The sequence below is a fragment of the Pteronotus mesoamericanus genome, unplaced genomic scaffold (assembly GCF_021234165.1).
Source record: "Pteronotus mesoamericanus isolate MK-2021 breed Mesoamerican mustached bat unplaced genomic scaffold, CSHL_Meso_final scaffold_83, whole genome shotgun sequence".
Classification (NCBI taxonomy): Eukaryota; Metazoa; Chordata; class Mammalia; order Chiroptera; family Mormoopidae; genus Pteronotus; species Pteronotus mesoamericanus.
In genome coordinates, this window is record NW_026555328.1 from 482,536 (window position 1) to 508,512 (window position 25,977).

General features: G+C 57.9%; 1 protein-coding gene across 7 annotated transcripts in view; it reads left to right on the plus strand.

The window, feature by feature from the left end:
* Positions 1-534: 534 nt before the first annotated feature.
* Positions 535-25,977, plus strand: part of SYT7 (synaptotagmin 7) — a 57,350-nt gene continuing 31,907 nt past the window's right edge. For all 7 annotated transcript variants that reach the window (XM_054563616.1, XM_054563617.1, XM_054563618.1 and 4 more), the window contains exons 1-2: positions 535-637; positions 24,047-24,150. In XM_054563616.1, the coding sequence (XP_054419591.1) occupies positions 607-637; positions 24,047-24,150 (135 nt within the window). In that variant the 5' untranslated portion in view covers positions 535-606. The remainder of the gene's footprint in view (positions 638-24,046; positions 24,151-25,977) is intronic.

Sequence of the window (25,977 nt, forward strand, 5' to 3'; positions counted from 1 at the left end):
GTGGCCGAGTGAGTCGCGCAGTGCGGCGGGACTCGCAGGCTCAAAGAGCCCAGCGGGAGGGCGCCGGGCCCTCTCCGCGGGGGCTGCGGGAGGGCGGGGCGCGGGGCGCCGGCAGTGCCCTCGGGGCGGCTCCGGGCAGCAGCCGGCGCGAGCAGCAGTGCGGCGCGCGGCCGGCAGCGGGCAGCAGCGGGCGCAGGCGGCGGCGGCGGCCGCGGCGCTGGGCAGCAGGCGGGCGGGCGGCGCCGGCGGTGCCCCGGGCGCGCTCACACACGCGCTCACACACACACACACAAACGGCCTCGTACACACACACTCACACACACACACACTCACACACGCTCCGGCGCGCACACGCGGCGCGCAAGCCGGAGGGAGGAGGCTCGGCGCGGCTCGGCGGCGGCGGCGGCAGCGTGCTCGGCGGGCGGGCGGGAGGGCTGGCGGGCGGCCCCCGCTCCCCAGCTCCGCGGCTCAGTGCAGCCCGCGCGGCCCCCGCCCTCGGACCCGCCCCCGGGGGTCGCCCGGCCCCATGCCCTGCAGCGGCGGCGGAGCAGCGCGCGGCCACGGGCGGCTCTGAGGAGCCCGGAGGGAGCCGGCGACGAGGGGACCATGTACCGGGACCCGGAGGCAGCCAGCCCAGGTAAGCGCGGCCCCGCGCGGGCTGGGGCGCCCCGCACCGGCGGGCCGGACGTTGGCAGCGCGGGGCGCCGTCTCGGAGCCCCAGCTTGGGGCCGCCAGAGCCGCGCAGACTTCCTCGCAGGGTCATCCCAGCCCCGGGGCGCGGGCTTGAGCGACAGCGACTCGGACCCGGATCCCGTGGTCTGAGCACTGCCGGGCTGGATGCCCGGCGTCAGCTTCGCAGTGTCCCCACAAGGACCTCCCCCCCCCAACCCCAGCAGTCCAAGGACAACGTGTGTGGCGGAGCGAGGAGCCGCTGCCCCCGCGGGAGCCGGGCAGTGCCCTCAGGCATCCCCGGGTCCCCAGCACCGGTGCCCCGAAAGGAGAGGTGCCAGCGCAGGGAGACCCCAGGACAAGGATCCCGGGAAGCTTTTGACTAAGGTTGCGGGCACTGGGGACTGGAGTGACATCGGCGGTGCCAACTGTGAATTGAGAGGGTGCCAGGGGGCAAGCGGGAATCTGGTGCAGCAGCAGGGGAGGGGGCTGGGGGGAGGGACCGCTGGAGCGTTGAGGAGGGAGGCAGGAGTACCTGAAAGGAAAGCGAGCCGAGATCGGTGAATATGGGGTTGCCAGGGGAATGTTCTCCTTGGCTTGGGGAGGGGGGAAGCCAAGAACCCCAAACTCACTCCGGTCCTGTCGGGGGAGGGAGGGGGAGGGGCCGCGCTCCTTTGCATTTCTCCCGAGCTGGAGCCCGGGGAGTGGCCTGGAGCCCACGTCTGCTCGGCATCCTGGCATCCTGGAAGCCAAGCCAGGAACCTTTTTTCCTGCCTTGGGCAATTGCTCTGCCATCTCCTCCGGCTCCTGACGCCTCCTCACGCAGTGCCCACCTGTAGGCAGGTCCCCTGCGGTTCCTGCCTAGGCCAGCCTCAGGTCCCTCCTGGGGTGCCCCACCCCAGGCCCAGCACTCCCAGTCTGCTGGTCCTGGCAGCAGGGTCTCAGCCTCCGGGTTTCTCTCTGACGCTAAAAGCACAACACCCAGCTAGAGGACTTGCTCCAGGATGAGTCTCTGCGGTTACCCATGCCTATGTCCTGGGGCCAGAGGCCTTTGGCAGGGAGAGGGGACAGCTCTAAGGCCCTCAACAAAAGGGACCTAGAGCCCCAAAGCTTTTGAGGGCAGTTCAGTGAGCACCTGCTCTGCCTGCTCTGGCCCCAGCCCCGCTTTGCTCTTTCCCCCCGGGGGCAGCCTCAGCCTGTCTTTGCCTCCTGAAGAGTCAGCTCTCACCACCAGCAAGTCATTGCAGCTGACTCCAATGAGGGACACCTACTGGTGCCAGGCATTGCACTCACTCAGTGTGCCAGTATAACAGTGAAAGAGACTCGGTCTCCCTCTCTGGAACCTCATTCCCATCTATGCATGTCCTGTAGGTGACGGCCGAAGAGCCGTTGCCTTTGGAGATCCCTCCCGTCACCTGTCTGGCCCAGGTTACCTACCGGGGTACCGTCCCCCAGGAGGCTGCCAGCTGCCAGCACTTGAGCCAAGGGCAGAGGCATTGTCCTGCTTGGATCGCCCTCTCAGAAGCCAATAGCTTGGTTCAGAGACCAGCTCTGGGGTATGAGGATGGAAAGGGGGGATGCAGAAAGGACGCTTCTCTCCCCCTGGCTGGCTAGGCAGGCAGCCTCCCCTCTCCTGTTAGGTCGGTGGCCGGGGGTGTGCCCTCCTCCCCTCTCCGACCCTCCTCTTCGCTCCCAGGCCTGGGCACCATGACATCAGCCCTCCTTCAGGCACATCTGCCCCCTCCACAGAGGCCCACTTTGCCTGTTTGGCATCTTCTAGACCAAGGGCCTAGACCTTTCCCTCTCCCCCCCCGCAAAAGGGCCTCCCTGTCTGCGGTGGACACCTGTCTTGCCCACTCCTGCTGTAGCTGCAGGGCCCCTCAGCGCCATGGCAGGGGCAGCTCTGGGGAACAGGCCGGCCTGCGGTCTGCTTCTCTCTGGTGTGCGCACTGGGCTAGGTGGGCTCAGTCATAGCCTGAAGACGACAGAGTCCGCTTTTTCCCCTAGTCCCCTGGGGGTCCCTGTGGGACCAGCAACCTCACTCTGGCCTCTGCCCCCAGCGTCCCTGCCTACCTCCTATAACCCCTACAGGTCCAGGCTAGACTTCCCCTCACCACCACCCCCAGCCCACCCCAGGCCCCCCAGGCTCTGCTCCCGCAGCCAGGGCTGTGTGTCCCCCATTTCTGTTCCCCCAGCTTTCCTTCGCCTGGCATCAGGTGGGAGTGAGACACGCAAATTAATTCCTGTGTGATTTAGTCTCTCTGGTGCCCCAGGGGCCAGTACCTTTTACATCCTCATCCCTTCATCCCACTCCCAGGAACACCTGCGGCCCAGTCCTTTAACATTTTTCATTAATCTCCTGTCCTCTCCTGTTCCCCCATGACCCAAGCTGTTTCCATAGGGTCCCTGTAGTACCCCGCCCCCACTTCACAGCCCACTCACTCAGCGTGTCTCCATAGGGCTCAGCCTACTGCAAAGATCCTTACTCCACAGGACAGGCTCAGTTCCCCTCCCACTTGGGGCCCTGCCCCAGGCAGTTCTCTTCCAGAGCTATCAAGCCTGAAGCAAGGGACTGTGGGAAAAAGCCAGAGCCCAGTGAAGAACAAAGACTCCCATCAGCTTCTGCTCCGTACTCTGCCCGGCCTTCCCCAGCTATGCCTGCAAACTCACCTCTGCCGCCTGCGCTAGACATGTAGCCCTCTCCCTGTACTCAGCTTACTTCTGTTCCTTCCCAGGCTGGCCTGGCCAGGCCTCCCTGTGTCCCTCAGATGCCTGTCCCCAGGCCAGGCAGGACCTCAGCAGGCCTGCAGGGGTCAGCGTTGCAGTGGGCAGGCAGGATGGCAGCAGGGAGGGAGGGAGGGAGAGGTGACCTTGCAGTGAATGAGCGATCAGGGCCAGAGAGGGAAAGTCTGAGCCTGTACAGCAGTGTGGGGAGAGAGGTCAGGGCCTGAGGGTGGCCTGCCCGACCCAGGCCTCTGCGAGCTTGTGCCTGGGGGTCGCAGTGCTCGAGGTCTCATCTGTTCCACCTGTTAGCGGGCTCTGCTCCCTACGCCAACTCTGCCAGGCAGATCATCCCTAGGGAGTATGGGGGCACGCTGCACAGGCCAGGGGGCCTGGGCACGGTGGGTCTCCCCTCTCGAGGCAGAAGGATCCACGGGATTGCCCAGGCCACTGGACATCCTCTGGCTGTTGGGCAATGTGTGGGGCAGCAGTTAGGAGTATGACGGAAAGAACCGATTAGGGGTGTGCTGGGAGGGCCATCAGGGTTAGGGAGCAGGGCCGGGGTGTGAGATGGTCCAAGGAGGTTGCCTGGCTCTGCTAACCATCTCACTGACAAACTCTCCCCCACCCCTCATCTACCACCCATCGCCCCACCCCTCACCTGCCCCATCTGCACAGGCCCAGACCTCCCTGCCTCTCTCTGGGCTTGGGTCAGAGTCTAGGACTGAAGATCAAATGATCTTCCAACAGGCCATGACCAGAGGGGCACCTGAGGCAGAGCAGGTTTGAAATGCAGGGAGGGAGGGGTGGCTTCTGTGGGACTTGGGTTAGGGCAGCCAGTGCTCCCAAGCTATAGTGTTTCCTATGGAGACAGAGTCCCCTTGGCTTTGGCTCATGCTGCTCTGGGGCCTTGTGGGGACAGCTTGACCCATGGGCTGGGTGCTCAAGGACTGTGGGATGGTGGGGAGGAAGACAGCCTTAAAGCCCCTCCTAGTTGAGGAAGAGGGGCTAGAATGGGCTGGACTGGGTTGGGAACACACAGATCAGGAGGTGACAAGGGAGGGACAGCTGGGAGATGCAGGGACACATGGGTGTCAGGTGAGCAAAGACAGACCCTGGACAGTTGGGGCCTGCCCCTTGCTGACCCCAAGCTCAGGCCCAAGGGGCACGGAAGACAACATAGTGGGTCAGCGGCAGGCCGTCCCTTCCCCCGCCCCCCAGCCCTGCTGTTGCAGGAGGTCCTTAGGTAAAGGCAGAGAGGAGTGGGTGGTTCCCCCTCCCTTTCCCCGTTCCCACTCCCTGCCCACCCCTATTCGCTCAGGGACTTTGAATCCTTATTGAGTCTGATGGACCGTTTTCAATAACTGCTTCCCCCAGGGGAGTGAGGCCGGAACAGCAGGGAGAGGAGTGGTGAGGGGCCTCTCGCAGGGTGGGAGGTCCAGCCCTGAGCAGGGCTCTTGGCTGGAAGAGGAGTTGACTGCACCGCCTCCTCAGGGGCCCCGGGGCTCCCACATGGGCACGGGCAGCCCCGCACGGAGCCAGCCCCCTGCGCCGTGGGCAGTGCCCCACAGGTGGCACATGCAGCTGGCGAGGCCAGCGCTCTCCGTTGGGGCAGTCACTGGTCTGGCCAGGTGCCAGGGCCAGCCTGTGCCAGGCCCAGCCCGGTACCCGCCTACCTTGCCAGGGAACCCCAGCCAATGGTGCCGGGTGGACTGTGCCAGTTCCTTGGACATGGAAGTCACTGACCTTCCAGGCAGCAGGGGCAGCGGCCTTGCTGGGCCCTGGCCAGCTCGTGTCTGGAGGGTAGGGCTTTGGTCTCACCCGACAGAATTCCCCCAGGGTTGGAACAGAGTTGGCAGGCAGCATGGGACCTGTGGAAGGGGCTGGATGGCGCCCAGAGCCGGCGTCTGGAACTCTGGACCCAGTGGGCTGGAACGTGGGCTGCCATGCTGGGCCTTCTCCAGGGGGCCCCACCCGGTGGGGCCGCTGGGGAAGATGTGTCGCCTGCCGGGCTGGACTGGGAACCCACTTGGATCGCGGGGCCAGTGGGGAGAAGCACCGTGCTGGGTGTGTACCTGTGTGCGGTGAGGTGCAGGTGGCAGCTGACGGGCCACTAATAGCTGTGCTCAGCTGAGCACTGTGCCCGTTGTAAACAGCAGCTAATGAATGTATTTGTGGCAAGGTGCGTGGAGGTACGCAGGGAGCTGTGATGGGAAGCTTTGGAAGAGGGCGCTTCCCCAGCACTGGGCCTCTGTCCCCAGCCAGGCAGGGCCTGTGCCCTCCAGGGACCCTGCCTGGCCCCCCCCGCCACGCCCTCCCACCTGCCGGCTTGCCTGCCTCAGAGGACTCCATCTTCAGGGAGCAGGGCCTCACCTGGCTGTGCGGCATGCGGGAGTACGGACGCGGGTGCTGGCGCTTTGGTGTGTGTGGGTACAGGCGTTTCCACACCATCATGCGGGTCGGTCAGCCTCTGTGTGTTTGTGTGTGCTTGTGTGTGGATCTAACTGGGCAGCGTTTGGGTGTTTGTGACTCTGTCTGATTCTGTGCGTGTGTGTACACCCCTCCCTCAGAGCCCTGAAAGGAAGACTACCCGCCCCCATCTTGGCAGCCCTGCTCCTTCAATGCCCTTCGTGGGGTGCAGAGAGCTGGGGGCTCTTAGGCTGGCTGGGGAAGAAGAGGGAGTGACCTGCTCTGTTCCGCCCGTCAGAGGAGACAGGAGGGACGGATCTGAGCTTCAGCCCCCGGGGCTCCCATAGTTCCGCCTGCATCAGAGAAAGCGAGGAACTTGGGCCCTACAGAGCCCGGCCGGCCCTCTGGTTCTGGATTCCCAGAAGCCCTGGGAATGAAAGAGGGAGGGTGCCAAGGGATCGGTCCTCACAGGTGGGGGTCTCACGGTGCTGGCTGGTGCAGCGTGCACCCCGCCCCCAGGCTGGGGGGGCTGGCCTGGGGTGTGGGAGGCCACGAGAGTGCCTGCGTGAGGCCCTGCACGAGGGGAGTGGAGGAGAGAGCTGTGTGGCTAATATGTCCAATTAAATTACTTCAAACCCTGCCGCGGCAGCTGCTCCCGGCGGGGCCGTGGGTACAAATTGGATCCGTCTCATTACCACAGGGTGGTGTCAGCGGGGCCGGAGAGTGGTGGCCAGCTCAGTCAGCGCCGGGGGGCCCGCTCCTACTCTGCCCAGCTGGGCCCCTGTGGCCCTTTCGAGCATTTGCTCATTCAGGCACCCCTGGCTCCCCAGGTCCACCAGGTCCAGATATTGGGGCTCCCTGCACACCTGTTTACCATCCTGACCCCCATGGCAGCTCAGGGCTCCTCTGAGACCTTACCTCTTTCTCCAGGAACGGGGATTTCAGGTTTTATAAAGGGTGCTGTCTAAGGAAGCCCTCTCAGGTCGCTCAACATATCCTGTTCCTTCCCCTTACAATAACAATAGTGCAATAATAGCAGGTACTTACTTGCAGAGCGCTCAGTATGTGCTAAGCACATACATCTGTGCGGCAGGAGTCGGCTTGCTTAAGCCAGGTCTCTGGGGTCAAACAGCAGTCTGTTCAAACCCCGGCAGAGACTCTTGCCTCTGTGTCTCAGAAGCAAGGTACGCTACCACTCTTGCCTCAGTTTCCTCCTCTGGTAAATGGGTATGATGATGGTTCTTACCTCCCACAGGGTTGGAGGATGAGGCAAGATAAGGCAGGAAACATCTTCAGCAGAGAGCCCAGCCATAGTAAACACTCAGCCAACGGCAGCTGTTATCGGCATTATCCCGAGCCCAGTGATTGATGTGTGGGATGAAGGTTCCGGAAGCTCCGAGGAGGACGAGCCTGGCTTCGGCCCTGGCGGAGGAGGAGCAGGGAGGGCTTCCGCTAGGCAGTGTCAGTCAGTTACCGTCAGAAGAGCTTGGGGTGAGGAGGACCTTGCAATTAAAAGTCCGTCTGAGATTCCAGCCACACCACCAGACCCGAGTGCGAGCTTCGGGTCCAGAGCCTTGGGTCCTGAAGGGAGAATAAGAGTTTGCCGTGAGCGAGCAGGGGTGAGGCATTCGGTGTGAAGGGGACAGCACAGGCAATGGCCTGGAGGTGTGACAAGTCTTGGCCGGGTGAGGGAGCAGCGAGTGTTTGAGTGTGGCTGGAAGGGAGGCCTTCGGGGGTGGCTGTGAGGGGTAGGGCCTGGGAAAGGGCAGAGAGGCCCGGTTATGAAGGTCCTGGCATTCTGAAATGGAAAAGTTAGATTCAAAAGAAAATAAAGCAACGGAGAGCCATGGGTGGCTTTCCAGCCGTTCTCTTCCATGGATGGACCATACCCAGCAAGGAAGGGGGGCTCAGGGCCCAGTGGACACAGCTAATGCTCCTGAGGTTTGGATCTGTACCCCGCCCCTCACCGTGGGCATCAGGACCAGGCCTGGAAGAGCCACGTGGCTCACTCCAGCTGCCAGGCCTGAGCTCCAGAGCCAACCTGTTTCCACGGCAACTAGGCGGGCCCCCACCGCCGCCCCTCTGTGCCCGTGGCCCCTGACACAGTGGCCCATTCACATCAGGGTGTGTGTATGTCTTCTCACTTCCCTAGGAGGTTGCCCTGGGTAAACATCTTACATCTAGGCGCTGACAGCACTCTCATGCATTGGTATTTGGGTCCATGTGCACATATAATGCATATGCGTACCCTGCAGTGGGAAGCAGGGAGGCAGGGATGGCCTACATTGCCTACGCACCTTAGCTGGGGATTTGTTCCCCTTGAGGGGAGGGTCAGGTGAGCACCAAGAGGGCCTGATGCCGGGATGAACAATAGGCTGCTCCGCAGTGAAGAAAGCAGCCCAGAGAAGGAGCGGTCAGGAGGAGAGGCCGGTTGTGGGAAGTGGCAAGGGAGAATCTTCTGGCAGTGCCTGGTCGGTCCTCAGACCACAGTGTTGCTCACATACATCACTTCATTTGGTCTTCACAGCAGTCCTGTAAGGGAGATACCGTTATCACTGTTGTACAGATGAGGAAACTGAGGCCCAGAGAGGCGGAGTGTCTCACCACGTCACTCAGTAGAACAGGGATGAGATTTCAGGTGAGCCTCACTCCAAAGCCTCGGCTCTAACCACTGGCCCACACTGCCTGGTGCCCCCCTTATCCCACTAGGATCCAGGCCAGCCTGTCTCTCAGCCCGTCACTTGGAAGGGAGTGCCGGAAATTGGTACTGGCGGCAGAGCTGGACTCAGAGGGTGTCCCCAGGGCCTCCCTCAGTGCTCAAGATGTCCCCTGAACCCTTTGTTCTCAGGTCCCTGGAGTGGGGCAGAGCCTCCTTCCCACCCTGTCTCCTCTCTACAGGCACCGTGGAAGGATCCTCTCACTCAGAGGAGGCATCCCTCACTCCCTGCTTGGCACCTGCCAGCCCTGGAGGAGCCTGATGAATTGGCTGTGTGCCCCCCCAACCCCATTCCTCCCTCTCCAGCCCCCGCCTGGTTGGGGAGGTGCGAAGGGAGTGATTTCACAGCCTGTCAGCTGAGGCCTAAAAATACCCAGAACTCCGAAATGCTTGGGCAGGGGGAGGAGAGAGCAGGGACCAGAGATGGGGTGGTGGGGGTACAGTGATAACTTGGCCATAGAAGCCCTTGCGACCCCCCGGTCCTGCCTGAGAAGGATGGGCAGAGGTCCACAAGTCCCCCATCTGGCCCCATATCTGGCAGTGATAAAGGGGGGTTTTCTGTAGGGTCTTGAAAACTCTGGTACTCAGACCTAACAGAAGGCTCAGTCTCAGACAGGTACTGTGCACCCAGGGCCCCCAGAGCCTCCGGCCAACGCCTCTGTTTCCCTCTACACCACCCAGCTGGCTGGCATCTTCAGGCCGTGGGCGCTGGGCTTGTGCCTGCTTCCTTCCTGGAGAAGGTGCCTGCTTCTGGGAGGGGAGAAGTGTGAGGAAAGCAGCACGGATGGGGGTGCCGGCAGGTGCAAGATGTGACGTGTGAGTCACCCAGGCACTAGCGGGGGGCAGACGAGAAGGGGTGTGGTAACCCACGTCACTGCCACGTGGCTGAGCGCTGAGCCATGGCACAGCCCCCGCGAGCCAGCCAGTGCCCAGAAAGGGGGGGCGGCAGTGTGTGCATATGGACCTGCTGGAGCTGACCCGTTCTTGGTGCCGGAATGCTCGTGGAGATGTATGACCGAGCATGGCTGTTCCAGACAGCAAGTATGTGGAAGCATGGGAGCAGGTGTGGAATCAAACACATGGCATGGCATGCAGACACACGATCATGCATGTGCTTCTCATGTGGAAACATAATGGCACATGTGCCTCTACAGGGCACCAAGTAGGATCTGAGAGTCATTAGGGAAAAAATGTGGAGGGAAAACCAGGGCAAGAGCTCTGGATCAAAAATAATGGGGTTCACACCCCAGATCTGCCATATATCGATTAGCTCTGTGACACTGGTCAAGTTAATTCACCTTTCACTGATGGATGTCCCCATCTGTAAAATGGGGACACCAATAGCACCTACTTCCCAGGGTGGCTGCGAGGGTTTGACACGTTGATGTGTATAAGCTGCCTAGAACGGAGCCTGTCACAGAGTAAGCACCATCTGTGTACAAGTTCTTATTGTCTGGTCCTCCCTTTCGATGATACAGGTGGGAGCACCAAGTTCAAAGAGGGCAAATAAGCTGCCCAAAGTCACACAGTAAGTTAGTGGCAGAGCCAGGACTAGAACCCAGATTCCAGCACCTTAAGACAGGGCTTGTTCAACTCTGGGACCTCATGACACGGGCCCTTTTAAGCCACAAGAAGCCCCTGCAACACAGGATTGTAACCCCATTGACATCTGGGGCCTAGATCCCAGCAGGGCTGGGCTGGGATCCTGGGAACTCAGGGATCTGAGCATCATTCGGTAATGCCAGGATGGAGGGGTCCTCGGGGCAGTGGCCAGCCACCCGAGTTAGAACCACCGGTCAGCCTGTGGACTTGGCCAATTACCCCTGAGTCTCTGTTTCTCCCTCTAATGGAACAATAGTAATACCTACTTTATAGGGTTATTGTGGGAGTTAAATGAGATCCTGCACATAACATCGTAAGTGGCTGGAAGGCTGTACCTAGTAAGCGCTCAGTAATGTCAGCTGCAATTATAACCAATGCAGAACCCTCCCACCCGGTGCTCCATAAATAGTGACTTTCTATGCCTCCCTTCCAGCCCTTGTGTACCCTTGCCCACTTCCGTCTGCTGCCCCATACTCCACAGGGCTTAACTTGATCAGGGATGGACGTGCTGGCAACCAGGACCTGTCTTTGTCTTCTGTTATTGGCTTCGCCCAAGAGGGAACAGGACCCACCACTGGGACTTAGCTCCTGAGCCCTCTCTATCTGGCCTCGCCACCCACTTGCTACATGACCTTGGACAAGCACCATTAACTCTCTGGGCCTTGATCCACCCTTTGTAAATTGGGGAGGCAGGACCACACAGTCCCAGAGCATCCTGCCCATGTTGCTCTGTGACCCAGAAGGGTCCCTGGCACAGCCCCCCGGAGGGGGTGGCAGGTTGGCAAGGAGAGAGATGGGCCAGCTGCCCTGGGTGGGTGGAGCATCTGGGGCCTGAGCTGGCTGGTCGCCTGCCATCATGCCTGCCCGTACCTGTGGGTGCGTAGGAGGGCATGCCGGCCCGACTGGCTGGGCACTGACATTGGGGGAGGCTCAAGGACAATGACGTAGAGAGAGCCCTTCTTGGGGCCCTGGGAGCTACCACTCCAGCCGTCCTCCCCTGCTCTCCTCCCCTTCTCCTCAGGGCTTTCCTCCAGCAGTTCCTCCTTCCTCCCTGTCCTTCCCCTCTCCTTTCCCTTCGTGGAGTCTCCCAGTATCTCTCCGTCTCTGCCTCTCCCGCTGCTGTCATCTTGACCATTTTTCAGGGTGCTTTCTTCCTTCCCCTCCCCTTGCAGAGGGGATATTTCCCCCCTTCCTCTGTCTCTCTGCTTCCTGAGGTTCCTCCTCTTTCCTTCCTAGGACATGGCACGTGTCCCCATTTCTCTGGATCTTCCTGGCTTCCCCTGCCGCTCCCGAGCCTAGGTCTCCCACTTACTCTGCATGTCATGTCTAGTCTCCTTCCAGCCTCTCGTCCCCTGTCTCTCCCACTTCAGAGCGCCTCCTTCCCCAGCATCCTGCCTCTCTCCTTCCAGTCCTTTGGCACTTCTTGCTCCCCCACTGGCCCCCACCCCTGCTGTCCTCAAAAGTTTCCTGGCCTCCTTCAGCTGATGGGGCCAATCCAGGCAGTTTCTGCGGCTGGCGCTGCTACCTTGTACCTCAACAACCCTCCACCCCTGTGGGTTGAGAAAAGGGGTCAGCCCAGGGCCCAGGGACTGGCAGCCTTGCCTCCTAATTAGCAGGAAGTAATTGCCTGGAAAAAATTTTTCATTTAAAATGAGAAATCGAGACTCCAAGTTAGAGCCAAGGCCACTCATGGCCCCTCGGGGACAGGAGGAGGGAAGTAACCCAGGCCAGGGCCTCAGGAAGCCCCCCAGGAGATGAAGACCTATAGAGCCCCTCCCTGGCTTGCTCCCAGGATGCCAGTCTGGGCGAGGAGAGCGGATAGCACTGGGCTGGGAGTCCCTCCACCTTCGCCTGAGTGCTGGCTTCACTCCTCACCGTGTGACGGGGCAAGCCACTTACTCCTTTGAGCCTTAGTTTTCTCCCCTGCAAAATCAAACGAGGTCCTCAGTATCACAAGGGTCAATTCAGACAGTGGCTATAAAACCACTTTGCAGACCATAAAGTGCAGCAGGAGTATGAACATTACTGTCTTCCTCCACGTGGCTCTCAGCTAAGATGTGAGGATGGTGGAGGGGTGGTCTTGGAAACACCTGAGGGGCAACAGTGAGGCTTCCAGAACAGGTGGATCCAGCTGAGCTGCAACATTAAAGGCAAGCAGATGTGGTTTCCCATGCCAGCCTCAACACTCACCTGCTGCCCCATGCCGAGTGGCCACCTCACCTCTCTGAACCCCACTTTCGCCATCTGTAGGATGCTGATCATTGTATTTCCTACCAAGGGGGTTGTAAGGCTAAATGAGATAACATTGGCAGAGCTCTTACTATAGTGCTTGCTGGTTGTAAGTGCTCAATAAATGACATTGGCTATAGTATCTACTGTAATTAAAGGCTATTATCTTTACTCACTGCCTGGACCCAGAGAAGCTATGATTTTGAGTGTTGTCTTCAGGTGGTTTTATGTGCTTTGCTTTTGTTTTTAGAGGGGAATTTTTACACCCAGAGAGGCTAATATCAAGCAGCTCCTAGAAACACCAGCAGATCTGCTTCTCAAAGAGCACCTACCTGTGGGGCAGGGGGACAGGAGTGGGTTGCAGGTGTGGCCCTCCCCTCTGACTCCCACTTTTTTCTAGGTAGGAGTTGTGGGCAAGCTTCTTATTTGGGTGGATGTGAGGTAGGGAGTCTCTCTGGAGAAGGGATATTGCAGGCCTCTGTGTTCATCTTGGTAGGACTGGCCCCGCAATGGGAGGAAATTGCAAGAAGGGGGAGGGAGCAAGAAATTCCACCTGGCCTGGGTTAGCCAGCTGGGTTGAGTCTTCCCTGGGAACTGGGCAGCATGGTGCCCCAAAGCCGCCGGGACACAGCTGGACAGTGTGGAGCATGGATGTCGGGCAGCACTGTAAGCTCAAAGCTCCAGATTGCTCGGGGAGGGGTGAGTGGGTGGTGGGGGCCGGGACAGTCTGCCGCTTCTTCCCCATTCACCCAGCACCATCACTGGGACCTTCTGTGCTCCCGCTCTGAGAGCAATAACCACACCAACCTCCAGAAGGCAGTATGGCAAGCTCCCCTTGAGGAAATGGGATGTGGCTTTTACAATGGCAGGGAGGCTCTTTTTATCTCATGCTGGACTGCCAACTGGGGACCTCACCCAGGGGGGAAAGGGAGCTATTAAGGTGGATTGGTCTCTGAGACCCTGCCAGCGAATTTCAGCTTAAGGCTGATCAGAGAAGAATTGGCAGCGGAAGGTGGGATCATTGTGTTAGAGTCCCGGAAAGGGTTCAAGTTGGTCGAATCCTGCTCGCCAGGGACAATGCAAAGAGTAGCCTGGAAGAGGGCTCTGTCCGAGAACTGAGTCCTGTTTCAGCACCACGGACAGTGGCTGGTGGCTGGTTCAGCACCGCGGACAGAGGTCAGGGTGCGTGTTCGGTAGCTCTATCCTGATTGTGATGCAGATTATAATCTGAACAGGGTAGAACGACACCTCTGAAGGGGAAGCTCAGATACCCTGTATTCTAACAAGGCGATTTAGGACCAGAGAACTGAGTGATGTACCTAAGGTCACACAGTCATAGTGACACAGTGGGTGGCAGAACTGGACCCAGATCCCCAGTGGTCTCTTTCCACACATCACTCCCACAACCAAATTCCCACTAGTGATCCCCCTCCTTCCCAAACACCTCTGGGAGCAGCCCCCCATTATGTTGCATCCCTAAAAGTTCTCAAGCTGACAAAGGTTAAGTGTATCTCTGCCCCGTCAAAACCCCAGGTCAATAATCTGAATATTAGGATGGAAGATGCCTAGCCCCTATGGCTTTCCTCAGGTGGGAGGGTATCAGGGCAGAACAGGTACCCAGGCTGTAAGGAAGTCTGTGACGTGGGGAGGTAAGATCAAGTCATTAACATGAGGGACTCTTAAGTGCTCTGAGATTCTCAAATAAAATATCGCTCTCTACTCCCACCCCAGCTTCTTTGCAGCCGTGTATTATTAATAACAATAAGATGCTGATTTAGGCCAAGGCACAATAATGTATTATTCATAGGAGTAACTAGTGGTCAAGGCCTGCACTTAATCATCACACGTCCCTGATCCTGCCCCCACCCCACACTCCTGGTGGAGCGGCCCTCCATCTGAGCTCCTCCTCTTCTGGGCTCCTGCTGCTCCAGTGGATGTGACTATTTTCATGACTGCCCGGGCAACTCATCAGCTTTGGGATGGGGTAGGTGGCCGGATGGCAGGTTCCAGGCTGACTTCTGGCTGGACACCCTTCCGCTTGGGCTCCCTGCTCTGAGCTGGCACCTGGCCCTGTTCCTCCTGAATGGCTTTGACCCTCATGACTTCTGGGCTCAGTAGCTTTCTGGGGTCTGCAGATGGTCTGTTTCCCTCTCCCCCTCTTTTGAGGCTAAAGGCAGAAGCCAGATATGCAGACTTTCCTATGCCAGGGATTGTGGGAGGTGAAGGTGGCTGTGATGAGGGGCGGGGGTCACCAGGGAGAAGATACCTACGTCACCTCCATTAAACACAACAATGGATGCAAAACCCTCAGTAAACTCTGGAGCACTTTGTAAACTGTGCTGCACTGAGCAAATGTAAACCATTATTACCAAGGCCATGCTCTCTGCTGGAAGAGGGAGGAGAGGTAGAGAAGGGGTGGATGAGGCCCTCGTAGCTCGCCAGGCCCCGCTCCCTGATGAGGAGTCAGAGTGCTCGTGGATCCTGACATGTCCCCATCCAATTTCTTGCTGGAACAGCTCCTGACCCATCCAGATAATCCTTCATTCGCTGTTTACTCACTTGGCATCTTCTCTGAATCCTAAACTGTCTGCATCCAGCCAGGCTCTGCGGCCCCTGCCAGCGCTCTCTCCCTAGCTCACTCACGCATTATCTGTTTTTATTACAGTCAAGGTTGAGGAGGCTTGCTCGTGCTGAGCCCCTATTTTCAGCGACTTGTAACTTTCCAAAACAATTCCCCTCAAGCCTCCTTCTTTCCCCAGCCTTGCTCCCAGCCAGGTGAGGCCAGAGGGGTTGCGGGCGCCTCCGAGGCTTTCTGAAGGACGCTCAGAGCGACAGTCAGTCGGGAGCACGTGGGGGTGGGGCCAAAGCCCAGCTTCCCTGGGAGATGAGTATCTGGCTTTTCCCCTTCTTTTTCTTTTTTCCTTCTACCCGCCCATCTCATTTTCTTTTCTCCTGTAGCAAGACATGAGCTGCCCCCATTCCCAAGGTGGGTGGCCTGGAGCAGGGAGTTTTAGTGTGGAGAGAGCGCAGAAAATGCATCATGACAGGAGACCTGGCACTTTGCCTGGCCGTCTGGGGTTCAGAGTTTAGCTCATTGGTTTTCTGTTGCGCTCTCCCGACTATGCCTTTTTCTGGCTCTCTTTGTGTGTGTGTGTGTGTATGTGTGTGTGTGCTGGGTCGACAGGAGGAAGCGAGGAGGGATAGGCGCCAAATCGGTCCCCCCTTTCCCATGCCCAAATAACCCTGGGGCTGGTAGGCTCTGCACCTGTAAGTGCCCTCCCACCTCGCTCCATTTCCACCTGCTCAGCAGAGAAGAAGGAAGGCCAGGATTGGGCTGGGAGTCCGTAAGACCCCGAACCCTGCAGCGCTCTCTCCATTCCACGCCCCCGAAGCTGAGCCTCTTTGAAACAAGTCTCTCCAAGGAGAGCAGGAAGAGAAGAAAGACACTGAGTGAACACAAAATAAAGAGCAGCAGGGGAAAGGGTTTCCACCTCCCCAAGAAACCTGTGACTCCAGCTTTCACTGCTCTCCACCTGGAGCATCATCCTGCAGCCACCAAAGGATGGGGGGGCACGTGGGAGCGGGGCGGGGGGGCTGTGTGCTGGGGCATAAGTAGTCCTGGTGCAGAATCAGGTGGGAGGGGGCGGGGTCAGAATGGGAGCGCGCTGGCAGATGTGGTCCCAACCACCTCCAACATCACTCTGCTTTATCTCCAAAATAGTAGTTGCATCTGTCAACACAGCAGAGACAGGGCCCTGGGCAAGCCCTCGGGCACCCCATCCTCCTCTTCTGCTCTTGCTCTGCCCCGCCTCAGGCGCTCAACCCCCAACCTGTTCTGAGACTTCTAGGTAGACAGAGCCTTTATCTAATGAGGGTGCTTTGCTGAAGCCAGGGGCTGGGCCAGTGGAAGGAGGAAGCTGTGTGTGGGGAGAGGGGTCTCTGAAATGCTTGGGGGGTGGTGCTTGGACATGGCTTTCTGGTAAAATTCTTGTGCAGGTGGAAGCCCTTTCCCCTGCCACTCTTTATTTTGTGTTCACTCTGAGCCTTCTCCTCCTGCTCTCCTTGGAACACTGGTTTCAAGGCTCAGCTCCAGGGGGTGGACCAGAGTGAGCGCTGCAGGGTTTGGGGTCTGACAGACTCCACATCCAATCCTGGCTTTATCCCTCCTCTGCTGTGTGCTCTTGGGCAAATAGTTAACCCTTCTGAGCCTCAACTTGCCTCTTTGTAAAATGAGTATAGGAGTATTTACCTTCAGGGCGTGCTAAGGACTGTGAACATGATTCAGTGTTGAGCATACATTAGTTACTATGATTAAAGGCACTCGGGAAGGAGACTAAAGCCCTGGGGTCTGGGGACGCCCAGAAAGGGGAGCAGTCTAGGTTGGGAGGGTGTGGGAGAGATGGGGCAACTTTGGAACGGCTGGATATAGTGGGTGTTCATGTCACCGTCTGAGAGTATGAGAGCAAATTAATTCTGGGGGAAAGATCCTATGAGCACTGATTTCCAGCACGTCCAACAGCTTCTCTGTGTTGCCTCCTGGGCTGTGGGCAATGGGAAGATAGGATTTTACCCCATTGGCCCCGCCTCGGGAACAGAAATACCCCCAAGAAAAGTGGGGGGGTGGGCAGTTAAGTCAGTTTTGGAGAGGAAAGAGACTGCTGTGAGTCCATGTCATCAGGGAGAGCTTCCTGGAAGGGTGGGCTTCCTTGGGGCCTTGAGTAACTTCATGCATTTGTTCAGCACTTGTTTATCCAGCCTATCCCGTGTCCCAGACCTTGGGCTACAGAGATGAGTGATCTGGGGGCTCAGCCCTCCAGGTGCCCCCAGTGGGGGAACTAATTTTTAACCCAAGGAAGAATTGCCATAGTTACAGGGGAAGCAGAAAGAAATATGGGAGGGAACGAAGGCCATCTTTGTCCAGAGATCTTGAGGGTAGAGAGTAGAAGGAATGACATGCCAGGCTGAGGGAGGAGCTTATGCAAAGCCTCAGGTGTAAAAGATGTTGGCCTTCGTGAAGCAAGGAGAAGAGCTGGATGTGGCCAGGTTGTGCAGTGCAGCATGTTACAGAATGTTGTCGCATCCTTCGGCTCAGAGAAAGCCGCCAAAGCTGTGGTGAAGGGCAGGCTCAAGTAGCCTTAATTCTCCATGCCTGTTTCTTCCTCTGTGAAACAGGAATGAAAACGGCGCGAGGCTGTGGAGATGAGGGAAGGAGGGGCATATAAACCCCCTGGCACAAAAGGCATGTGCTCAATTAGTGTGAACTGTTATTTGATCCTGACAGGACCCCAGCAGGGGAGGTCAGGGCTTATTATCATCATTTAAAAGTAAAGCACTTGGACCCAGAATGGGCCATTCCAGGGTCACGGGCCAGGGCCAGCGCCGGGACTGGGGTCCTGGTCATTTGCCTCCAAGTCTGCTTTCTCTCCCACTGCTCTGCTTCGGAAGGACAGAATTTGAGTAGACAGACAATGGGCGTAGAGAGAAGATTTCAGGTTAGAGGAAGTGCATGGATACCCAGACCCCCCCATGGATGGCAGGCTGGGCTGGGCATCTGCTCATGGCCATGGCCATGCGTGACCTTGCATGCATCTGTGTGTGCATGTGAGCATGGGTGTTTGTGTAAGGAGTGAGTCTCCGTGGCTCGTGTGGGTATGTGCGCATGCACGGATGTCCATGCATGTGTCTGTGTGTGAGTGGGAGCATGGGCCTGTACCACGGCTGGGTCTCTGTGATGCGTGCGTGTGCATGAGTGTGTGTATGGGAGAGAGAGAGAGACACAGGTGTCTGCGTCTGTGGCCTGTGCTGTGTAACTGCTCCCGCTCTGGCTCCCCTCCCAGTCCCCCTGGTAGCTGGTGGGCTTGCCCACTGAAGTCCCTTCCCTCCCCAGCAGCTCCCTGGGGCATCCTAGCCGCCAGCAGCCCCGTTTGATTCTGCTCATCCATAAATCATGGCTTGCTGAGGAGATGAGAAAAAATTGGGAGTGGGGGCAGATCGCTGGCAAGGGACGAGGTCAGGTCTTCAGTTCACACCTGAAGCCCAGCCTGGCTTCCAGATGGCACCCTACCCCCGTCCCCACGTGTCAGCCCTCCCCGCCCCTTGCCATAGGCATTCACAGATTCTTGCTCTTGGTCAAGCCCTGGGCCAGGTCCTGAGTCAGGGACCGGGTTTGGAGGGTGGGGGCGTTGCACAGAATTGAGGACGACGTGACCCCTGGCCTCTGTTGTTCTGTAGGGAAAACTAGATATGTATCTAGTTCAGTATGTCATTCGACAGTTATTGACTGCCAGCTCCGTGCCCCTGATGTCTCATTCCGTGCGAGATGCGGTAACGCTATGATAATAGCTGGCATTTATTGCCTACTTATTCTGTGTCAGGCACTGTGCTAAGCACATTATGTGTGCTAATCCCTTTAAACCTCACCATTGTTCTCTGAGGCCTGTACTATTATTAGCCCCCATTTACAGATGGGGAAACCAAGGCACACAGAGATTTGGTCGCATGGCTTGAAAGAATAAGAGCCAGAATTTGAGCCCCGACAGCCTGGCTCCAAAGCCCTGGCACTTGGTCGCTGCACCCTAAAAGAAGGGCAGGCACAGTGGGAGCAGGGGCAGAAGGTCATTCCTACTGGAGAGATTATGGAAGGCTTCCTGGAGGAGGTGCTTTTCATCTGGGTCTAGAAAAATCAGGAATTGTCAGGCAAAGATGGGCATGGGGGAAGAACAGAAGGAGTCCTGGTGAGTGAGTGAGTATGTGTGTGTGTGTGTGTGTGTGTGTGTGTGTGTGTGAGAAAGAGAGGTTCTCAAACTGTCGCTGCAGCCTCTCCTGTTCTTCTCTCCCATCTTGTTTGGGTGACTAGTGAGATAACACACGACAAGCATCGAACATTCAGCAAATAATGCCTGAGTGCCTCCTGTGTGTCAGCTTGTCACAGAGGATCCGGGAATAAGCAAAGCAAACATAGCCCCGACCTTCCTGGGCCCTGTAGTCTGGTACACTGTAGATGCTTAATAAATGATAGCTTCTATTATTATCATTAGTCCTAGAGGCTTCCTCATTCATTCTTTCAATAAGCACTTATTGAGCACCCTCTGTAAGCTCAGCTCTGTTCTGGGTGCTAGGAAGACAGTGGTGGCCAGGAGAGCTGAAGAGCTGGAGGGAAAGACTCTGTGAGCATGCCGTCCGCCCTCAGAGGCCGCCTTCTGGAGCACGCGGGCTTTATCCTGAGACAACGGCATGGTCAGGAGCACAGGCTCTGTGCGCAGGACCTGGCAAAGCCTGCAGGACCCCGATAGACGATCATTAATCAGCTGATGCACCCAGCACAGGCCTGGGTGCAGGGGCAGCAATGTCACTCCCAGGCCCCCCTCCACCGGCATTGGACCCAGGAGGCCTGGCTCTCCTTGCCCCTGGCTCACCTTGCCTCCCAGGTCTCCCGAAGTCATCCGTCTGCCCTTGTCTGTGTCTCGCCCTCTGGGACCCGGGATGTCTCCTCTGCCCAAGGATACGTCGTGGAACTCAGCTCTGTCCAAAGGCTGACGAGGGCTGCAATATTTCCTTTCCCCAAATGTTAATATGCTGACGCTAAGAGGACTTGAAACCATGTATGTCATCGGAGAAAGGGTTTAGAAGGGCTGGGGCTGCTTTGCCTGGAGAAGACTGGAAGGGGACATGAGAGCTGTCGGCAAGGATTTGGAGGCCTGTCATGTGGCAGAGGCAGCCTACTTGTTCCAGCAGCTCCAGAGGGCAAGCTTACGGTGGTGAGGGAAAGTTCTAGGCAGAAAGATACAGCTCAGTGCAAGACAGAGCAGCCCGTCCTTAACAATGCCCATCCGTGGAGGACCCAATACCTGCAGAGGCAACTTCCTGTCACCAGGAGGGCCACCTGGGAGCTTGTGCACTGATGGGGCCTGACGCAGGACTTCTGAGGTTCCTTCCAGCCCGAGACAGTGGCTCCATGCTCTGGGAAAGGTTTCACTCTGGCTGGCAGGTGAGAACAGGCTTGTTCCCCTTAAAGGCAACATCATGTGTTGGCCGAGCGCATCGTATCACTTTTATTCACAGCATCGGTGCAGTTTGCAATGGCAAGTGTTTGTTTCACCTGAGCTTCAAGGGCTGTGCGAGGGATGCTGGGGGTCTGGGGGGAGGGTCAGCTGCCTGAGAGATGATGGCACCCACCCCCGCGTCAGGGAATCTCAGAGCCATCGATCCCAGCAGGGGGGCTCAGTGTTCCCGAACAGCACATCCCTTTTTCCAATTGTCTGCAAAAGCCCAAGATGTGAAACGGGGGAATGACACTGCTTTGTTGAAGAGGACTCGTGGGACCACAGCCTCATCTCCTCGGCATCCACCTCCAAATAGCTTAAGAAATTCCTGGGAACCCTAGGTGTTCTCAAAAGCACACAGAGCAAGGTGTATAGCTCTGAGCCAGGCTGCCTGGGTTTGAACCCTGGCTCTGCCACCAAATGACCTTGGGCAAGGTAACTTAACCCCTCTGAGCCTCGGTTTCCCCATCTGTGCAATGGGGATAGTCATAATGCTTACTGCGGTTGTTGTGAGGGCCGAGTTGTTACCCCACATGGAACACCTAGAACAACTGCTTGCCATCAGAGCGAGGAAGGGTCAGCTCGGGCACAGACGAAGGCGCTGGCCTCAGAGGATGAGGGCCTTGCCCATGGCTACAGGGCTGGCTGTGGCCATAAATGGGCCTCAGCCCAGTCCTCCTGGACACCAAGCCCAGTGCTCGCTCTGCGTGCCACACAATGCTAATTGCTTACATGGGAGGTCCCTGCGTCTCGGAGGGCTCCTCAGAGGGTGCCCCCTGGCTTCTGGGAGTGACAGGCTCCGTCCCCAGGGTCTCTCCAGCCTACAGAAGAGGTTAAGGAGCAGGTTTTGAAAGGGACCTTGTTTGGCAAAGAGAGAAGGGAACTCCAGGGAAGTGACCCCTTGGAGAATTGCCCCATGACCAAGAGGAGCGTGCGCACGTGCGTGTGTGTGTGTGTGTGTGTGTGTGTGTGTGTGTGTGTGTAGAAAAAGCCACCCAGAGTGCAGCCTCCCGTCACAGCAACACGGCTACCAGGTCATGAGATTGCTGACACCCCCTCTGAGCCTGCCCCTCCGCTGCTCACAAACTTCCCGTGGCTCCGATGGCCTGCAGAACACAACGAGCCCCTTCCCATCAGGCTCTACTCCCATTACCTGCCTGGTCTCCACACTCCGTGCCCCATAATGCAGTCCAGCGCCTCACACAGCAGGCCTGACACTTGTCACCGTCTCCTTGCCTTTGTTCTCCCCGTTCCCTCTGCCCAGGATGTCCTACCCCCACCTCACCCCACCCCCCCAGACCACACGAAATACCACCTCCTTAGGAAGCTTTCCTAGATAACTCCCTGGTCCGGCAATCATGTCTTCATTTGTGCTCCCAGAGTCCTCTGTTTGCACCTGAGGCAAAGCTAACGTCAACAGCCTTAGTAATCACACCTGCCTGGTGAGTGCTACCAACAGTCCCATAGATGGGATGCCATTTTTTTTATCTTCACTTTATAGAGGAGAAAATGGAGACACAGTGGTTAAGATATTGGTCCCAGACCACACAGCTATTAAGAGGCAGAGGCCTGTCAACTGTAATTGAAAAATAAATTTAAGAGAATATAAATATAAAAACTAATTTTTTAAAGACAGGCAGAGGCTGTACTCACACTTGGGTCTTTTCTCTTGTATTTTGGAGTCTGGAGCCCCAGGCTGGTGTCCTGACTGTCCCTGGACCTGCGGCGCCCCCTATGCTGAAGAATAATTAGCTGGATTCTTGCTTGTTCCCAGGGCCTCGTGGTGGATGCTCAATAGATAATGGTTGAAGAAAGCTCAACCCAAGAATAGAATTTGTCTAAAAGGGAGTCCAACAAAGGAAGGTGTGGGGTCACCTGCCATCCCCCCCAACCCTTCCAGCGGGGCCGGGGCGTTCCCGTGCAGAGAACTGGAAGCCGTGCAGGCCCCTACCCTAAAGACACACTTGCCCGTTTCCTTGCCACAGCCTTGAGTCTTGGGGCCCTGGTGACATTCCATACCCTGTGGAATTCTGGCCATTGCTCTCCCCACTTCCCCCACCCCTCCTCAGAAGCCTGGAGTTTAAAGATAGAGGCCTCACATTTGACCCAAGCACTTTGGCAAATGTGTTCCTCTGCCTGGGGGAGGGAAGGGCAGGACCAGTTCTTTGGTGTCTGCAGGTTGTCTGGGGTAGAGCTCCCAGGTGACAGGAGCTCCCTGGGGGCTGAGGCTGCAGATTTGGGACAAGAGGAAATTTAGCTGGCCTGACAGGTAGATAGATGGGAGACATGTAAGGAGGGCCTTTGCCCACAGATGGGAGGCCCAGGAAATTGGAGGGGGGGCCCAAGCAGGATTCTGGGGAGAACGGGTAGTGACCCAGGTGCCCAGGCACTGGAGTGGCGACAGGAGGGAGCCCTGAAGGCCTGAGAGCTGGCGATGACCTGCGGGCCCTCCTCCTGGTGCCCCACAGCAAAGCCAGAGAGACTGGAGCCCAGAAGCTAAAACCACAGGAACCAGGACTAGACAGCTATTGTCAACTCTTAATTACCATCATCACTGGCACCAAAAAGCCCACGCAGGCTCCTCTGTAAATAAACAGCATCTCCTTGACTCTAGGACGCATCCCACTGCACACATATTTACAAAGAGCATGCGTGATCTGTGCCATTCTGGCTCGACTCCCCCACATGATCATTTCTGGTCAAGTTGTGCCTTCCTTATGTTTGGTTCGGGCTCATGTTTACAACCACCTGCGAGAAGCCTGGGAGGAGGTTTAATCGACATTGCAGGGGGAAGAAAACTGAGCAGTTATGTGACTCGTCCAAAGCCACACAGTGAGCAAGAGGCAGGATTTGCACAGAAACACAGAATTTTCCTCCCAGGACAGATCCATGCAGATTTCCATTTCTGGAGTAGAGGACCCCTGAGCTCTTGGAATGGAAGCTGCGGGGTGGCCCCTGGGAGCGTTCAGGAGATCACACAATGCGCTCGGGGACTGGGGGTTGGGTTGGGAGGGCGGGCTGTGCAGAGGTAGCTGGGTGGGCTTCCAGCCCAAGGAAAGCTGGCCTAAAAGGCAGTAGGGGCTGATCAGAGGGTTCCAGAGATTTTCTCTTTGCCTCTATATGTGACTGTTAGTCATGGCCAGACACAAGAGGGTCTGTTAGTGCCCATAGGACAGATGTCCTCAGAAGAATTGTGAGAACTAATAACGCTTTGGGCAAATTCAGCGAGAGCTGTGGCTCAGAGTATGGGGTGGGGGTGGAAAGGGTGCTGCGCGGGCGGGCCTGGTGGAAGCAGTGAGTGTTTTAGAGGGGTCTGAAGGGTCCGCACAGCCTGGCTGAGCTTCTCCATTTGAGGGTGTCCAGTTTGGGGGATGGCAAGGGTCCCACGGGCTCACACAGGGCCCATGCCGGGAGCGAGCAGGAAGGATGTCAACCGGCACAATTTCCCCATTTTACAGATGAGGAGACTGAGGCACAGAGAGGGGCAGGGCCTTCCCAGGGTCAACCCGGTAGGCAGAGCTGCGAGTAGAACTCGGGGCTCCGAACTCCCAGTGTGGGGTCCAGATGGAAGGGTAGGGTGGTAGTTCTAGTGCTCTGGGCTGAGGGAGGGTGGCTGACCCTGGCCAGTGAGGGTCTGACCTGTGCATGTCCTCTCCAGGGGCGCCCACTCGCGATGTCCTGCTGGTTTCCGCCATCATCACCGTCAGCCTTAGTGTCACTGTCATCCTCTGCGGCCTCTGCCACTGGTGTCAGCGCAAACTGGTGAGACTCCCGAGGGCCCTGCATCCCGCCCCCCCCCCCCCCATTACAGGCTCGTGAACGCTCCCCAGGGCGCCTGCAGACGACCCACCTGCCCACATCGTCAGGCACACTAGCGTAGAAATTCACACCGCCCGCGCGCACTGTGTTTGCCTGGGTGTTGGCCCCGTGTGTCTGTGTATACACCTAGAGCTAGACACCCAGGGACATTCGTGGAGAGACATGGGTCTCCGGAGCATTCTCACGCTCCCGACTACGCACACACGCCCCACCTCCCGCAGAAAGAGCCGCAGGCACACACGCGCAGACTGAGAATCCAAACGCCCCTCCACCTCGCCAGGGCTGGGCGTGGCCAAGCCGGGTAACCTGGCCAATGAAGCAGCGGCGTCCACCCCGCCCCGCCCGTAGCGCCTGAACATTCATCCTGCTCCTCCCGGTTTGTACAAGCACAAACGGCTTCTTTTCATTTTTAACGAGGGCTGAGGAATTAACGAGCAGGATTAGGCCCTCGATAAGTAATGAGACCGTCAGGAGGGACATCCATCACCCACAGCACTGGCAGCACTGGGAGCTAGAGCTGGGCTGAGCCGCCTCCCCCCCCCCCCCCCCCCGCAGTGCGCAGCTCCCGGAGGGTGGCTGCCCCAAGAGACCCTCACTCATTTCCTGCCTTGCCACCCCACCCAGAAGGGCGGTGGGAACTTTGGGGAAATACAGGGGGACACCCCCGAAGGTGGGCCGGTAGGCGTCCCACGCGTGGTCTCTTTCCCAGGTTTAGGTGTAGAAGGGTCTCTGGGAACCCCATTTGCCCCCAGCCCAGCCACCCAAAGGTGGAGGACAAAGGGGGAGGGCTGTGGCTATGGGCACTGTGTGGGCGGGGGCTTCATGCCCGACTTCTGTGGAAGAAAAGGGGCAGATGCTCCCAGGGAAGGACCCAGCATGTTTCATTTAGGAAAGACAAACTCAGGAATTAGAATGTGACTCGCTATCCTGAGATACACAGCTTCGGGCGGCTCCTTCCGTGGGGAGCAGCCGTGGAGACGCCAGCCCTGCCCCACGCAGGAGTGAGTGTGAGTGTTTGCAGGACGGGCAGCTCCTTGCGTGCAGGTGGAGCCAGGCTGGCTGCCCTGCATTGTTCCTGGATCTCCTGTGGCTGCATCTGTCTCAGGATTTCAGAGGAGGTGGAGGGTGGGGTTTGGCCACGTGCCTGTGTATGCAAGTGTCCTCAGAGGCTGTGGGCGTGGCTGAGCCCACTGCAGCCCCGTATGTCTAGCTGGGCCCTTAGGCTGTCTGTCTGTATTGGGGGGCAGGTGAAGGTGTGTGAGCAGGTGCTGCTGGTGACCTTGAGTGCGGGGTCTTTGTGCTGAGTGTGTTGACTTTGAGGGGTATTGACGCAGGCGTGTGTGTCTGTTCGTCCAGCATGGTAAGATGCGGACAGTCTGATCAGCTCCGAGTGAGCTGATGCGTACATCCGTCCCATTGTCCCAGCTTCCCCTAGTAAGTGCTGCAGTGTGTGTGCGCGCGCGTGTGTGGTGTGCGTGTGTGTGCGCACGCAGTGAGAGCCTCACCCCACCCCCACTCACCTGGGGACAGGAGTTCAAAGATAACAGCTTTTGTGGCAGGTGGGCAGCTGAGAGATGCAGAACCTTCCCTCCTCCCAGCCTGAGGAACTCCCCCAGGGGTCCAGACCACAGTCTGTCCTTCCTGACGTGCTCCTCAGAGCTGCCCACACCCTCAACCCTGCTACCACCCCTCCCCTACCCCCCACCCCAGGTTGCAGAAGCCAGGGAGCTTTTTTCCTAGACTATCTCTGTATTCCACAGAAGGGCCTTT